The sequence below is a fragment of the Musca autumnalis genome, unplaced genomic scaffold (genome assembly GCF_047663935.1).
Source record: "Musca autumnalis isolate F117 unplaced genomic scaffold, ASM4766393v1 scaffold_3, whole genome shotgun sequence".
Lineage (NCBI taxonomy): Eukaryota > Metazoa > Arthropoda > Insecta > Diptera > Muscidae > Musca > Musca autumnalis.
This window is the reverse complement of record NW_027411866.1, coordinates 1,234,184-1,252,097: the sequence shown is the minus strand read 5'-3', so window position 1 is coordinate 1,252,097 and position 17,914 is coordinate 1,234,184. Positions and strand designations below refer to the sequence as shown.

General features: G+C 32.5%; 1 protein-coding gene across 11 annotated transcripts in view; it reads right to left on the bottom strand.

Annotated features, from left to right (window-relative positions):
- LOC141397610 (sex-lethal homolog) overlaps positions 1-17,914 on the bottom strand; it is a 79,898-nt gene that overhangs the window by 8,958 nt on the left and 53,026 nt on the right. For 2 of the 11 annotated variants that reach the window (XM_073974139.1, XM_073974136.1), the window contains exons 4-8: positions 10,768-11,067; positions 9,469-9,576; positions 6,985-7,166; positions 6,681-6,886; positions 97-584 (exon numbers count right to left, since the gene is read on the bottom strand). In XM_073974139.1, the coding sequence (XP_073830240.1) occupies positions 517-584; positions 6,681-6,886; positions 6,985-7,166; positions 9,469-9,576; positions 10,768-11,067 (864 nt within the window). In that variant the 3' untranslated portion in view covers positions 97-516. Of the gene's footprint in view, positions 1-96; positions 628-4,278; positions 6,887-6,984; positions 7,167-9,468; positions 9,577-10,767; positions 11,092-17,914 lie in introns of those variants that run through there. The other 9 variants (XM_073974134.1, XM_073974138.1, XM_073974132.1 and 6 more) reach the window with 6 other exon arrangements.

Below are 17,914 nucleotides of genomic sequence, written 5' to 3'. Positions count from 1 at the left end.
TGTCCTTACAATTAGACCCTTAAATTATTCCAACTACTCACGAACTTTATTTGTGTAATATTTTAGAAAAATGAATGAAAAGTAAAAAAATCGAACTTAATTTCCAGTCTTTGTTTTATTAAAACTAAAACAAAATAAATAAAAATATAATTCACAAACACATTCATGTTAATAGTTTTTTTGTTTTTCTTACTCTTAACAATTAAAAATTATGAAACTTTTAGTCTTGTATGTAGAAAAACAACACAATTGTTTTTGGTTTTGTCATTAAATTTACGATATTCGCTGTTTGTTGTGTTGATCTTTACGATTCTTCTTTTCAGTGTGATTGGAAATAACTGAATGTTTGATATAATAACAAAAATAATTACAAATATAGTTTTATACTTACATAAGAATGAATTAAACCTAAACATTATACAAGTCATTAATTAATAATTATCGTAATACTATTGAGTTTGCCTTTGTTGTTGCTAATTAAAGATAACTATTTATTTACACAAGAGTATGGCTGAATTATAAGTAGGGATAGTGATACGATTTGTTGCGATAAAAACCATCCAGAAGGCCAGAATAGTTGTACGCTGAGGGCAGGAGGCAGGATACACATGAACGTGGACAACCGCCAGTAACATGAAAGAGAAAAACGAAATGATTTCATAATTATTTCTGCTGGAAATAACAAATATTTGGTTGTCGAAAAAAGAAAATTGTTTAAAAGAAAGAACACATAAATAACTGAATCGTAAGCTTATTAAAATAGTTGGGTAGGATGAAGTGATTATGAATCATATATTTGAAAGTAACACTTTACATAGATACCCATGAGTTAAAAAAAAAGTTTAAATACTGAAACCCTAATGTTTGGTTATTTTTTCATTATTACACTTATTAAGTTGTGAGATAAAAGAAATAATTACAAGAAAAACTGAATGGATAATGAATGTAAATCTGAAAATATAAGCACACCTTAAAATAATAGCGGTTTCACGAATGGTTGCACACATACAACACTATTATATGTAAAAGTTTTTTTTTTTTTAACGAAGTGTGAATGTCTTGTTTGTGAATGTTGTGAATATATAAATCAAAACATCTGAACTGCATCGTTAGTCGATCTTTTATTTTCGATTTTACAATGTTTTTGTTTTTTGCTAAAACTTGACTTTTCATCGAAAAAAAAAAAAAAACACCGACATACAACTCAACTCAGAACAAAATGGCTGAACTCAGAACTGTTTTACACACGTGTGTGTAAATGTAAAGCACAATAGCTAAGACATAAAAGCTCTATTCCTTTACGTGCAAGAATCTTCATTTTTAAAAGCAAAGAAACAGACCGAAATATACTAAGATGGACATTTCATTGTTATTATACTTCACTGAATGGCTTTGGAATTTAACATAATGTTAGGGACCGATATGGGTACAAAACATTATTTTAATTTTAAACGTTTTGTACGTATTTAACAGATTTTAACGATCCAATAGGCACGGAATTATTCTGGAATAGATCCTTGAATTCACAAATCTCGTTTCTGATGCTATTACATTAAATTTTCCTCCTTTATTGCGATTTTTAATTACCAGCAACCTGCATTGTTTCTGTTAAGGGTAATGCTTTTATACATTTTTTGTATCATGCATTTTGTCTAGTCTTATTGGTTCTATGTCTTTGACAATAGTTTACAATTGGTCTGTTCCTTTACTTTTAAAAATGGTAAAAGTGACAAAATTAGTAAAAGTTGTGAACTGCTCTCGTATCAATTGTATGCTTACCCCAGATATGCCCAACGTCCTATATATAGGACACACAAAATTCTTGCTAATTTGATATGTTATGTTTATCAAAGTACCGTTTATTTTGGTGATATACTCAGTACACATCTGTAGCTCTTGGGATATTATGTGATTCCATTATTTTGAGCTATTATTTTTGAGTTTTGAGGTCTAGTTCATCGAAGTTGCCACCTATCGCTTAGTTTTTACAATGATTTGCGTTATGACCGATTAATTATTGGGTAGTTTTATAACGAAAACATACACGATGTGGAGTCTACTTCGAAAAAACGTTATCTAGATGCCGAAAAGTAGTATTTGGACTATATGTCAAATGTTTTGTGTCCCATAACTCCCAGTTATATGATAAAACCCTGTGTCCAAAAGAGGCCTCAAAAACCACTTTTTTCAAAAAAATTTTAAAAAACATACTGTTATTATTTCACATTTGCTTTTAAAATAATATAAAAATACTTTTAAAATGATCACGATCAAGCAATGGGCATATCTGGGTTACATCAAGTAAAGGAAGACTTTTCGAGTAAAAAGTGGTAATTCTTGCACGTAATTATTTTGTTGTAGAGAAAATTAACAACATTGTGTTCCTTTACTTTTTAAAATGGTAAAACTGGTAGAAGTAGCAAATGTTGAGAATTGTTCTCACATCAATTGTATGGTTATTGAAGTATGGGAACACATTTCGAGTAAAAAGTGGTAAAACTTTAAGAACCTGCACGTAAAGGAACAGAGCAATTGAAAACAGTTGTATGTCTGCATTATTGACAAGATTTACTAGGTATACGTACTATACCACTTTACAACGATTCGTGAATACCGCTAATGTCAATTTCTCCCGTTATAACATTTTTGTAAATAATTAGATAATATCGTATTCTTTGTGGTTTGCATTTTATTAATATTTTGTATTTTTCATTGTTGCAACCCCCAATATGCATGATTCTTATTATAATTTTTCTAATTAAAAACAATTATATATACTAGGGTTCCAAAGTTAAAAATACAAAACATTAACAAAAAGTCAGAAAGTTAAAACACCAAAAATTGAACATCTCTTTTAACCGATTTTATTGTTTTCTCCATTTTCGAAAGCTTACTAAATTTCCCATTTCGTAGTAATAAAAAAGCTATATTTTTATTAATTTTTATAACTTTCAATGTTAATTTTTATTATTTTTTTTTTGGAGTTGGGCTTCCTTCGATCTTTCAGCTCAACTCCAACGAATAAAAAAATAATAAAAAAGTGATCTTTGTCCTAACAGGCAAAATTAAAAAAAAAAAATAGTTATATTGTCCATTTACTGAATGTTCGTATATAAATAAAATTACCGAGATGCATACGAAAAATATTGGTTCCCGTATTTCTGAGTTGTACAATTTAAAGTCCACTTTTCATAATTTTGGCACTGTAGGTACCCGAAATGTTCTTGTTCATTATAAATTAATAAATTATTTAGGAGCTCGAATTTTGCAGTCTTTATGTTACTACTTATTTATTTTAGACGGATTATCGTTAAGAAGGTATTTCCTTCTTCTTTCGGTGGTTAATTTCAAGATACTTTTTTCTTAAATAGTCCTATAATACAGACTTCAAATCTCCATAGAACAATATTGAAACTGATATTTTTCATGCTTCAGTAAAAGAATTCATTGGTTCGTAATTGTGAGAGAAGATACTGCTACTCTAATTTCCCCTTTCGGTATAGGGTCTGCGTTTTATATGAGACCGCTCCGCTGCATATTTAGTATAAAGCTAAGATTTATTAATATCATTCTCAAATAATTCTATGAAATAATGGATTTTCTCAAGTAAATAAAAAAACATGTTTGATTATTTTGGGCCTTAAATTATAATATTACCAATTGTTTTCGTGTCTGTGATTCATGCACATCTTCAAAGACATAAATGAAGCTTAGCCATAAAGCTATTTTGGACACACTTATGTATTTAAGACGCCCTTTTATAATACATGAATACATTTAGATTTATATTTTATAAACGATATTAAAAAATAGTGTGTGGTTTCACTTAAAAAATATATAAGCATATGCAAAAAAAAAACAACAAAAATATTTCTCACCTCATTTAGGACAATAAATAAACATATCTTTTCATTCAAATTTTCCTTTAACAGCTGTTTTCATATAAAAAAAAAAAAATAAAAAAAAATTAATTGCTTTTAAAAAATGGAATTGTTTTGGTTGAGAACACGGGATACCGATATCATTGTGTGGGAGAGCAATACAAGGAAACATCTCTTGGAAGTGGAAATATCGGTTGGCGTATACTTACCACGCCCACCATTTTCATTTGGAATACTTTGCTAGAAGTAAAAAAAAACAACAAAAACAAAAAAAAATATTCTTCCCGTCGTTAAAGATGACTTTCTGTATTCATCTTTTTGTTTTGTATGCATTTACTCTTCAAATGCTTTATGAGAAAAACACACACAGACTTTTTGCAAAAAAAAAAAAAATAACTTTTTGTTGTGGTTGTTAAGAAACTAAGTATTTATTTCTAATCTTCTACAAAGATAAGTGATTTTCAATATTTTCTTTATTTTTGTATTACTTGAATTAAACTGTTTTATATATGAATCTATATGTATGTATATTGAGAATCTAAAGATAACATTATATATTTATGTAGATGTCATTACTGGTATTGTTATTGCGATTGTATTTTGAAGTTAATTCGAAAATTAGCAAAATATACGGGGAAACAAATTTATGGAGGTTTTTGCTTGTTTAATGTTGCCAGAAATAAAAGCACAGCCTTTATATAACTGTTCCAAAAAATACTGCAAGTCCAGCAGTAACTCACTTTTGATAATTGCTACCATAATTTTGTTCATTGCCACTAATTCCAATGGTTCATATGCCAGACACATTAATTCTAGTTCCTTTGTTTTTATCAAAAGTTATTTTCATACGATTGAGAGATTCTCTTGAGATCTTCATCATGTAATTTTACGAAGAAAAACATTTTTAATAATTAATTTCAAGCACGATTTTAGATTAAAATTCTGTTTTCACAATTAAAAAAGAATTTATAAAAAACCATGAAAAACGGCAAATGTTAAATTCTCTCATATTCTCTTAAATTCTGTTTCGTTCGCCATTGATTTATACCCTACACCACACTGTGGTAAGGCGTATTATGTATTTGTGCATTAGTTTGTAACATGCAAAATGAAACGAAACAGCTATGGGTCTATATTTCCTCTAGGGATATACATAGAATCCCTTTTCTGAGGCAATTTACACATGTCCGTATGTCCAAGTATTTTTGTAAACAAAGTACAGGTCGCAAAGAACGAACCCTTTTATTTTGGTAAGAATCGGTTCTGATTTGGATTTTTGGTGCAACAATCACGCTATATACATATGTCCAATTTTGATGAAACTCGAAATTTGTGGCGGAATTTGGTCTAAAAAATGGTCCGCCAAATTATAATGAAATCGGTTCAGATTTTAGGTATTTAGTGCACCAACATCGCTATGTATGTCCAATTTTGATGAAATTTTAAATGTTTGTACCGGAATTCGAACCAGAAATAAGTTTGCAATTATATTAAAATCGCCAATTCGTACTTGAAATTATTAATTATGTTGCCAAATTATATTGAAATGGCATCAGGTTTAGATATTTCTCTCATATATTTTTTTATCCAATGTAATCTATATTTGCATATTTAGAGCGGTGTAGGGTATCTTATAGTCGGCCTTGGTCTTTTCCTTACTGGTTTGAAATGTTGAAAGCTGCTAGAATCACTTAATTATGGAATATTCTCGCCGAATCGAGAAAAAAATTCCCTGGTTGGACATAAATATGGAATTAATAAATTGTGAACTAGGAGAAAAAGAACAATTATCGCACGGATTTTTTATTCATGATTGCCCTGAATGTTTTCCAATTTCTTTCAAAAAGCCACATCAGCTGTTGGACTTCGCATGAGACAAACGTAATTTAACATGATTTATTTCAATTATAAACAAATTTGAACTTGGACTAAATATTTCTGGCAACAATGCGCAAATTTCCAGTGGTAAAATGCATTCAATCTGTAAAACTAAAAAAAAAAAAAAAAAAAAAACTGGAGCCCATGGTCATCCAGTTCATTTGCCAAAACTAACTCCTTTTAAAGATTTTTGTCTTATTAATGATACTAATTTAATATATGCTGCTTATAAGATTCAATATATTTGTTATATTGTTATTGTTAATAATACATATATGATCCAGATAATATTCTGGATATAGATTTTTTAATAAAGTCCTGACAATTGTTTTATCTCAATTATATGTTTCTATAAAAGTTGGTTAAATGGAAATCTTTAATAATTACTCGTTTAAGAATTTGTCGAATAAGAAAGAAATTATTTCAAACCCATAGTAATGTTATAATATATTCAATAAAATGAGTGGAAGTTATGTTGAACAGAGATGTAGTACCGCCCACTTCTTTTTCCATACTTATAATAGAATTCAATCAGATGAAAATGTGACATTTTTATGCCAATAATTGATCATGATAATCTGGGTGTTCAATGTGTCAATATTCATACGAATGGAGGAAGGTGAGAAGATTACTACTTTAATTATATTGTTATAATTCAGATATATATGTATGTCCCGTATTTTGATAAAGATGGGATTTTCTTGTCATGACTTCTTTTCAAATATGTAAATGTGTATATACTTATTTATATTTATGTTCGATACAGGTCAAATCTAATTTCTTCATATGCATGTGTGCTTGTTTGTGTTGAGAATACGCACTCGCAGTAAGTAAAATCAATTTTTAGCTTTTAAATTTATATGAATTTCTGGGGATTATGATAGGGATGTACTTTTTGATTACGCATTCTATTTTGTCTACCTCTGTGCACCATATTGTTGTACCCAGGACCGGCCGCAGGTATGGGGGCTGCGGGAGGCCCCATTCCCAGTTGATTCATAAAGTGGTGGGCCTTCATTTTGCCATGTTCCTCGGCCAGACGCACAGTTAGAGGCTGGGAGGCACCTTCTGGTATAACATTATTTAAGGCTGATATTGCCTCTTGGGCTTCTTCACGTTTATTGAATCTGTAAAATGACAATATCGATTTAAGCATTAACCAATAGATATCAGGGGGAACTTGTGTTATTTCCGCCTAAGATTTTTATTTCAGCCTACAACTTACCTTACAAATGCTACACCTCTCGGTCTACCAGTGAGTTTATCTCTGAGAATGTTCTTTTGTACAATGTTGCCGTATTTGCCAAAGATCTTCTCCAGTTCATCGTCGGTGATTGTACGTGGCAAATTGGTGACATATAAATTGGTATCCTTTATTGATTCTCCGCCGGGTCGGGCATATGAAACCTAGAAAACAGTGAATTCTAGCAATTAGTAAATTGCGCAAAATAACTTAAAAATATTTATGTATTTCGATGACACTACTGTTTGGAAGAGCAATGCACAGCTGTTGTCATTCAATTGTGTGACACCTAATCGGCACACTACTCAACACCTTTCTGCTTCAACAGCACGTATCGGTGTTTAGCAAAGCAAATAATCGTCTCTACTCTCTATAATGATACTTTGATTGTGGATTGCTGCAGCAAGGGCACAAACAAACAGTCTCTGCAGCTTTAACATAGGAATTCTCATCACGTCTGTGATGTTAAATGTACTCTTGGTGTGTGCATGACTCCGATCCACGTGAAACGTACACTCAATTGGCTGCCATTAAGCGTGACAATTGATGTAATTAGTTGCAGATTAAAAACGGAACAACTTCCTCATGAAGGACTACAGCTACAAATGGAAATTACTCTGTATTGAAAGCCATCGAGCAAAGCGCGTTATGCGAACAACAAACAAGATTTATCCTTCTTCAAAATGGTGTTTCATGGTCAAATATTTACACAAGGTATGAGTGAGAGAGGCTGTGACTTCCTTCGGCATTCGCATTAACGGCATAAACCAAAAAAACAAGATTAATTAGTTTTTGTTGGTTGTATGCAAATTAACTACCAAGGAATAATACATTTTAAACAAATGTCAGAACAAAAGAAGAAGCAGAATGGACAAACAGAAAGGTGTGTGCGATATGACCAACTTAAATCAATAGCATATTTTTATGGAATTGAAATAATGAGTTATTAAATGATTGATGGTGGTGGGATGAGGTGACGAGGAATGAACGAACTACCACGTGCCCATTTATTCCGGTATAGTGCCATGTGCGGAAACATACACATAAGTTTCGGTTTTTTTTTTCAATCAACTCCATCACTGTGAATGGGTGGAATGGAAAGCTTGAGTGAAAATGAGGGGACGTTGCAAGGTGCTCTTGAACCAACATTAAATGAAAGGAGCTTACACCTGGGAAGTGTATGCGGATTCTGAAACCACAATGTTTATAGATGAGAAAAATCAAAAAACAAAACAAAATCGCAGATGCGCTTTTTAAATAAATCAGTCAAAGTTCACATTTTTAGGGCTTTTTAGGGACAATGAACTGACTGTATCGCCTCCTTATAAAACCATGTCATGAATGCAATTTCCCAACTTAAGCTTACAATTCGATGGGACTTGCGGTTTCCAAGCAAAATCGTAAAAACGTGATTTTTCTCATCTATGAACATTGTAGTTTCAGAATCCGCAAACACTTTCCAGGTATAAGCTCCTCGAATCCCATATAGAAATAAACAATAGGTGACGACAAAAAATGGGGGTTTTGGGCAGGAAAATCAATGTCTAAAACATTGTGTGGCATGGTTAACAAAATACTGTGGAAATTGGAAGGGTTAATATTTACACCGAAATGAATATCTGAAATATTCATTCTAAACTTAAACTTAAAAACTACAAAGAAACCCAGAACAGGACTCGACTCGACTTTTTCAGATCGTAAAAATGCGATTTCTAAGTCTGTTCTGTCTAGTCGTATTACAACTGTCATACATTCCACTTGTCTAACACGTTGTTATTTCAATTACTTTTTATTCCATCAATCTTCGCTTTGATAACTTTGCAAACAAAAGATGTGAGAAAAATCGACTTCATGGAGAACAAACTGGGGTCACAAGTCAACATTTCATAAAATGCTGTTACATGGCAAATATTATCTACACGGCTGTCTGTCAGTCAGTATATCTTTACATGACACGTAGATGGGATGGAAATATAAAACCATGAAGCCGAGCTGGTTATAAAAACAACATCAATATTCAGGAAAAACTAAAGAGGATATTCGATGCGAAAGCTTTTCCCGGTATGTGTTAAATAAGTACAGGAATAACAAATATTGCACCGCAGACAAAGCATCTGAATCAAGGCTGTCATGAAGAAACGTAGAATGGAAGAAAATTATGAAAACCATCATGAGTACACAGCGAAACAATTAAGGCAAACGGAGATTTCTCCTCCACACAGGTAGTGCAGAGCTATCATGCTCATAACCTAAATACTCACAAGCAACCGAACCAAACAAAGGAAACGGAAATTGATTTACAGCTTCACTTTTAAGTGCAAATTTAAAACAATTCTGATGATAACCGGTTAGGCAAAGAATGCGCGCAACAGCCAAAGCAAGCCAACCTGCCACCGATCTAACAAAAGAATAACACCTACACAGAATGATAACAGCAATGAATAATGAACAAAATTATGTACTTACCTTTAAACGTTTATTCCTTACTGTAATGCCATTTACAGTTTTGATGGCATTTTGGGCATCAATTTCGGAGGCAAAATCAACAAAAGCGTAACCAAAACTGTAGCCAGTCTGCAAACGTAGTCGTAGTAAGTTATGCAAAAATAAAACAAACAAGAACAAATTAAAATTGGTGGGAAGAATCATTAATTAAATAGATACACGGCACAACGTTTCCAATATTGTGGATGAAGAAGATTTTCTCTTTGCTCGTACACCATGGTATCACACCCACCTTGTTTATCTCTTTGGCACTTGTTGCCAAGGGCTCTGTAACAATTTTTGATCGATTTCATGGGACTAGAAAAGAGAATCTTCCAATGATCTCCATTGGTCCTGCATCCAAGACAACATTTCTAGTTGTACCGTGTTGTTAATGTTGATAAGTACTAAAATTTGTTTGCAACACATGCACACTGGGGTTAAGACTTTTTGACTTTTCTCTGAAGAACGATTTCCTGTAGCGAGAATGAATGAATTTTTTCCTATTAATGCTAAAAACAGCGTTCATTCCATTTAATTATTAAAAAAGGTCACGCACAAACCACTTTGAATTTATTTTTATAAAAAATGCTATGAAATGAAAAAAAATCTCAAAACGTTATTTTTGTTGCGCGAATGAATGACCGTTTGTCTATTAATAACTAAAACAACTTTTATTCCATTTAAATATTGAAATAGGTCACGCACAAACCGCTTTCAATTGATATAATATATGGAAACAAATGTATATATTATATAATTAATATATAAATGATATGGCGATAAAATTTATGAGAAACAACGAAACTATAAAATTGGTGAGAAAAATCATAATATGATACAGGAATACGAGGTTGTAAAAAAAGTCATAACCCTAATACACAAACACACACATAGACACATGTGCATACAAATGTTCTCTTCCTTTCATTCTTTTGTTTTCCACCTGTTCAACACCGACTACTGTGTATGTAGTCAAGTTTCATCATAAATTTAACTTTTAAATATTTGATGCGATGTGCAGTACATGCCACCACATACCACCATCATCATCATCATCCTGTGAGGGCCAGTGTAAAACCTGTCAGTTTGTTGTTGACAGTTGACACATCATTTTTTAAACGAAGAGAACACTGTCATGAGGTGAGAATGGAGAAATCTTAGAAGAGGAGGCTACATCTCCAAAAAGCACTAAAAACGTTCATCATTTTGTTCTTTGCGCTTGGGTGTGTGCGGGTGTGTTAAAAACAAATTCTTTTAATAATAAAACTAAAGTCTTACCTTATAGTCTTTCATAATTCGACAAGTGTTTATGGGACCACACGTTCTAAATAGAGCATATAGTTCACGATCTGTCATATCTTGAGGCAAATAGTTGACAATTAGATTGGTACCATTGACGGCCTGAGTGTCTGCGCCGCCACCATCACCGCCACTGTTCAGCGAATTTGTACTTTGCGCTGGTGCCATGTTACACATGGAACCCATCGCACTGCCACCACCTGAAAAATCATTATAACCGCCCCGACCGCGTGGATTCATGGCTGAGGGACCTGGATACGATGATGTGAAATCTGTGTCCTGTGGTGAAAACGCATAACGTGACTGAAATATCAAGTCAAAGAATTTCGAAACATTTTAATTTGTCGTTGGCGCTTTTGTCGTTACTCGATTGGGAATTGGTCGAACGGATTTTCTGGTGTTTCCGCATCTTCAACATAATTCTGATGTTTTAAATTGATTGATTCTTTTTTTAACGTATGCAGGTAAAACATTACAAGGAATTCACATTCGCAAGATAACAAAAAAACGCAAGTTCACACACACAAACAAACAGAATCAGAGACACGGTAATGAAATGGGATTTCCCATGGAAAAGAAAAATAACTAAATTGTTTTTGCAAAGAACACAACACCTTGTTTGTTTGACAACTTTATTTGTGTTGTTTTAATATTTATTCGAGTACTGATGGATGTCTTTTTTAAATATTACAAAATTTAATAATACTAATTTTTTTAACTACAGACATAGGCTGAGGTCATAAATGCGGTGTTGCAATGCAGCCTTTGCAAATGTCGGATATCTCTATAACTTTATTTTGTATTATTCATATTGAAAATAGTAGGAGAAGGCTCTAGAAAAAAGGTTTGTATGGAGGTTCATATTTAGGAAATAAAGCATTTAATGCATTGCAACACTGCGTTGAGAACACAGCAATACTGACGAAAGAACTTAACAGAAAGAAACACATGTTTGTGCATCTTTTTGCCTTTTACCGGGCAATGGCAAATTGCAAATAAATGTAGAAATTGTTCCAATTTTTTGTAAATTGAAAGTTTCTTATCAGAGTCTTTTCTTCAGTTCTATTGACATTTACAACAACACACAACTATAAGAGAAAAATTGGACAATTAAATACTTTTAAAAATAACTACATTTTGGAATCTCCTTTGTACAAACAAAGTAACGAGAAAAATCACTAAACAAATAAAGTTACAAAAAAAAAAAAAAAAACAACAACAACAACGGCATGATAACATAGATTTAAAAATAAAAGTCTAGATGAGATTTTAAATCGATGGACGCAGTACATTTCCTAATAGTTTCAAAATGTATAATGTTTAAATTTAATGAAGAAATTAATGGTGCAGTTTTACTAAAACATCTACAAATAATAATGCTTGTTTTTTTTTCTTTAAAATTTATATCACACACATACATATATACGTAAGTAATATATAACACTAACAGCAATAGTAGTTAGTACCACAAACATAACACATCATTCACATTGATTGATTCAAATTGAATAAATCAAATGAAAAAGGCGAACAAAAAGAAAAAGTAATCATAAACTACATTCTAATGTTTACGGGCTTCTATTATATTGTCCTACAGTGAGCGTCGAAGAACAAGTTTGTTTAGATCATCATATCAATAAGTATATATTTCGATTAAAAAATGCTGAGATCTATAATTTGCGAATGTTGTCTACAGACGCCCACTGTATGAAACAATCAAAATATTTTTATGACATTTGGTGTATTTCTTGTTTTATATGTGTATATGTGTGTGTGTTTGGAATCAATGAATTTTGTGTATAATTTAACAATAAACTATTGTAATCTACCGCTATTTAGTATCAACACAAAATTGTTACTGACAAATTAAGAAAAACAAATGTTATGAGCTCCTGGAACGAATATTTGGTTTCTGAGGAATTGTCGCTTTAATCATCCTTTGATAAAATACTATATAAAGGGTGTTTAATATGTGAGCATTTACTAAAGGGGGCGAATTTTTACGATATCTCTCTGCAGGCCACAGTTTATGAACAATGAACAAATTTTACCAGTTCGTTGTTGTGGCTAAAAAACCTATACTAAAAAATTGTGAAAAGCGTCTTAGATTTTAAAATGCGCTATATTAAGGGCTCAAATTACCAAAAAAAAAATTGGTCAAATTTGTACATGGGGGCAATATAAAAATATCAATAGGTACGTTCTTAAAATGTTCTTGGAAAAATTTTAAATACATTTAGAAAATCCTCTAAAAGAGAACATATTCGAATCAAAATGTAATAATAAAGCGTTTAGAACAGTCCTACGACTGTCCTTTTTATTAGAGGTTTTAGGATTAGGCCTTCCTATTAAATTCTAAAAACTTTCTTTACGAAACTTGGGAAAAACTCAGCTGATTGTCACTTCTACCTTCTTTAATGTGGCTTTATCATTACCTTTATACATACATATCTACAAAAAACATCAAAATAAGAAATTTGCAGTTTATTAGACCCAAAAAAAAAATCTGTAAAAACTAAAAGATTTACCCATTGGAAAAAAGTTTGAAAATGGGATTAAATAAATTCACAAAATCTTATACTAAAACCTTTAAACCACTGTGTCATTACCCATCCTTTTGGTTTCTACTTCATCTAAGTTATATTTTTGTTCTTGTAATAAACATGAAAGTTGACTCCAAGTTGTTGTTATTACCGTTTAAACTCTAACGAAAGTAGAAGGGGAAATTCAAAGAAACGTTAGATAAGAATAATGTTTCGATTTAATTCCGGCTGTTGTTGCTCGTACTTAAAGAACTTTAATAATCTCCACAAGGGTAACTATCGACAACAAAAAAAAAGAACCGGTAAGGAAAGGATGAAAGTCGGGCGGAGCCAACTTATATTATACCCAACACCACCAAGATTACAATATAATTTGGCGAATCTTTTTCTGGATAAAATTCCGTTACATTTTCTAAATGTAATCAAAATGCCTGTCCAATTTTGTGTTTGGGGGTATCAAATACATGAAATCGGTCGAAAATACATATGGGAGCTATATAAACATCTGAACCCTTTTGACGAACTTATATCTACACCATTTTCACATGTAATTCGAAGAATTTCAGTTGTAATTTGATTATTTCATTTGAAATTCGAAACATTTCACTTGTAATTTGAGAATTCCAATTGAATTTCGAATTATTTCATTTGTAATTTGAGAATTCCAATTGAATTTCGAATTATTTCATTTGTAATTTGAATTTTTTCATTTGTAATTTGAATTTTTCTATTTGTAAATCGAATTTTTTCATTTGGAATTTCAAATGAAGAAAATCCAAATTACAAATGGAACAATTCGAATTACATACAAATGAAATAATTCGAATTCCAAATGAAATTTTCAAATTACAAATGAAATAATTCGAAATTCAATTGGAATTCTTAAATTACAAGTGAAATGCTTCGAATTACAACTGAAATTATTCGAATTACATGTGAAAATGGTGTAGTCCAAATTCCGTAAAACGTATGTTCTTATGTTTCAATCATATGTTTAAATTTAAAACTGATTGAAGTGACAATTCATGGACTTTTTGTTGAACTCGCTTCAACACAGGCATAGCGTGCTCGGTTCTGAACCGATTCACACCAAAAGCAATAGAGTTCGTCCAACCTCAATTTCCATTCGAATAGGGTAATACATGCGACCTGTACTTTGATTAAATAAACTACATCGACAAACGGACAAGTCCGCACAAGGGCAGACATGCATAAATCAACTCAAAAGAGATTCTATGTATATCAGTAAATAGTTCCGTTTAGGTCTGGGCCGACCATAGGAATACAAACAAATCGGATGCCTGTCTGAATGCATGAGTGAAAAAAAGCAACAACCAAATGATGTTTTTTGTTTGTTTTTGTTCATGCATAGTGTACGTGAGGGAGAAAAGCAAATGCAAAGACAACTAAGTGGGATCGCTGAGTATACTGTCTTTGCAAAGAAGAGCAGCTCTGATTTAGGTCCTTAGGGTCTGTTCGTTTCCTTATGAATGTTACATACAAATGCACAGAGACATGATACGCTTTACCACAATGTGATGTAGGGTATAAAAAACAAATTACCAACAGTTTTGAAGGTTTGGTAGAATGAGGTGTTAAGAGAAACTAAATTGGAAACGACAACAATAAAATTCGGTTATAAAATTGCCGATGAAATTACGTTGGCAAACAAAAAAGAAAAACTAAAGATAAGGTCACGTTAGGCAAATATTTGTCTCCAACGACCGGCAGTTTGCATTGAAATTTATGCTCACGGTAAGCGCACACTGACGCTGTAATGATAAGGTCAATATTCCTTTTTATACCCTCCACAATAGGATGGGGGTATATTAAGTTTGTCACTACGTTTGTAACTACTCGAAATAATCATTGCAGACCCCACAAAGTATATATATTCTTGATCAGCGTGCAATTCTACATCGATATAGCCATGTCCGTCCGTCTGTCTGTCTGTCCGTCTGTGGAAATCACTCTAGCGTCCGAACGGATTGACGTAGGTTGATTAAATTTTGGGAAAATATGTTATATTTACGTAGGACTTTTGGTATTGAAAGCGGGCTATGTAGGTCCACGCTTTCGAATAGCCCCCATACAAAATGACGCGTGACGCGTCGTCGTTTTAAGGAAGTTTTAAGATATTTGGCCCATTTTACCACCGATTTGGTTGTAATTTGGTACTTTGTGTCTCCAGAGGCCAAAAAATATTCCTACCAAAGTTGGGTTATATAGGTCCACGTTTTGGTATAGCCCCCATATAAGGCCCCATATAAAGTACGCGTCATTTTAATATATTTTGAATGTATTAGACCCATTTGACCACAGAATTGGTTGTAATTTGGTATTTTGTGTCTTCAGAGGCCAGAAAACATTCCTACCAAAGTTGGGTTATATAGGTCCACGTTTTGGTATAGTCCCCACATAAGACCCCTTATAAAGTACGCGTCATTTTAATATATTTTGAATGTTCAGACCCATTTGACCAAAGAATCGGTTGTAACTTTGTATTTTGTGTTTCAAGAGGCTAAGAAACATTTCTACCATAAAATGTTTATATAGGTCCACGTGTTGATATAGCCCCCATAATACAATATCTCCCGATTTTCGATATTTTGAACGTTTTAGCCTCATCATCACACCGATATGGCTGAAATTTGGTATTTAGTCTTCTTAACTTTCCCCCAGAAATTTGTAGGTATAGGTCCACGCCATCATATAGCCCCCATAAAACGGTACCTTCCGAATTTCGGTATTTTGAAGGTTGTGGCCACATTAATCCACCGAAATGGCTGAAATTTGTCGTGGAGGGTATAAAAAGTTCGGCCCGACCGACAACAAGTTTGGATATTCATACCCTGCATAACAATGCGGAAAGGATATTTTATGTTTGTTTAAGCCAAAATGAATGTAATATCGCGAAATATTTGCCCTAGACCGACCGACCCCTCTTTTTCTTACCGATATTCACATATCCATTGTTAATTGTGAATTCCAGGCAGCAATTATGAACTATTAAATAAGGTTTGATTTTATGAGAAAGAAGTAGATTGCAGTTTAAGGGGTGACCCCCACTTGCAAAACCCAATTAAAGCCATTTTTCAGGAATGTTTTCCAAGAAATCTTTGAAATTTTTTTGGATGTTGTTTTTTCGTCTGAAAGAGCACATCTTTTAACCTACTTCTGAATTTTTCTTGTTAAAAAAGAGTGAGAAAACTCACAGGGAGTTGATATTCATCATCGGGCGGCTGATTATGTAGTTTTGTGGCAATTGACCGTCTACCAAGCCATGTTTGTATTATAGCGTTTTGCGGTGCCAACTCTGGCTAGAAAATTATTGAACCGATCGTCAGTCACATAGTTTTGTATGCTTATTTAGATTATAAAGTTCTAGTCCTTCATCGATCGATTTTTTACAAAATATTAGGTTTTACGGAAATGTGAGACCAAAAAGTCAAAATTTAAATTTTTGGCTTAGTAAACTGGCATTTTTTGTCATAAAACAAACGGGCAAAAAAATTAAAAACAAGTTAAATTTTAGCTGGATGAGTCACTTGACCACTAGAAACCCTAAGTGTCAAATTATAGCCAATTCGGCCGGAACACGTAGCTAAAAACAAAGTGGACCTATGTCCATAATTTTTGTCGAAGTTTCTTGCTCACTGTGAACCCTAAATGTCAAATTATAGCTAATGCGAAATTTCAGCCCTGTATATCAACTCATTCGGAAGATAGCGTGATTACAACAGACGGACGTACGGACGGACAGGGCTAAATCGACTTAGAATTTTACGCTGATCAAGAATATACGGTCGCAAATGTTTATTTCGAAGAGTTACAAACGGAATGACAAACTTAATATACCCTCCATATTATATTATGGAGTGTATAATAAAATCGATAGATGAAGGTCTAGTTTTTGATGTCCTTGATTAGCCCACAAAAATGATAAGTAAGTTATTAGTTTTTGAGCTAGAGTTTTTAAAATGTGATTTCGAGAAAAACAGGTTTTGAATGATTTTTTCCCCTCCTTCCAACACTCATATCTTAGTCAATTTTGTTCCGATCGCCTTGAAAGATTTACCACATATTCTATGCTACTTATACTTTAAAATAGGCCAATAATTTGTTTCCATTTTCTGAAATTTACAAGTGGGTGTCAACCCTTAAGACCATGATCAGATAATATTTATTTTGTGAAAAAAATTGTTAATATAGAGCTTATATATTTATTTGTTCAAGATGAAATGTTCAATTTTCCATTGATGCCGCTTGTGTTGATGTACGTAGTCAGACAGCAGAGTTGCAGACTAATATATTCATATGTACATAAATCGATCCCACTAAAGGTCGAAGTTGGTGTTCAATACTGACACATTTTTTACATGAAGTCAAGAGGAAGATGCCAAACATTTTTGTATGATTATCGGATAGTATTTAATTAAATCGATGGTCCATATTTAAATTTCTGTATAGTGCATCCCATATTCGGCGAATATAGTCCTTTTTTGCCAGTTTTATACGTTGCAATAAACCTGTGGTTAAAAGAAAACAGGATTTATAGAATGACCCCCATGTTTACATATTTA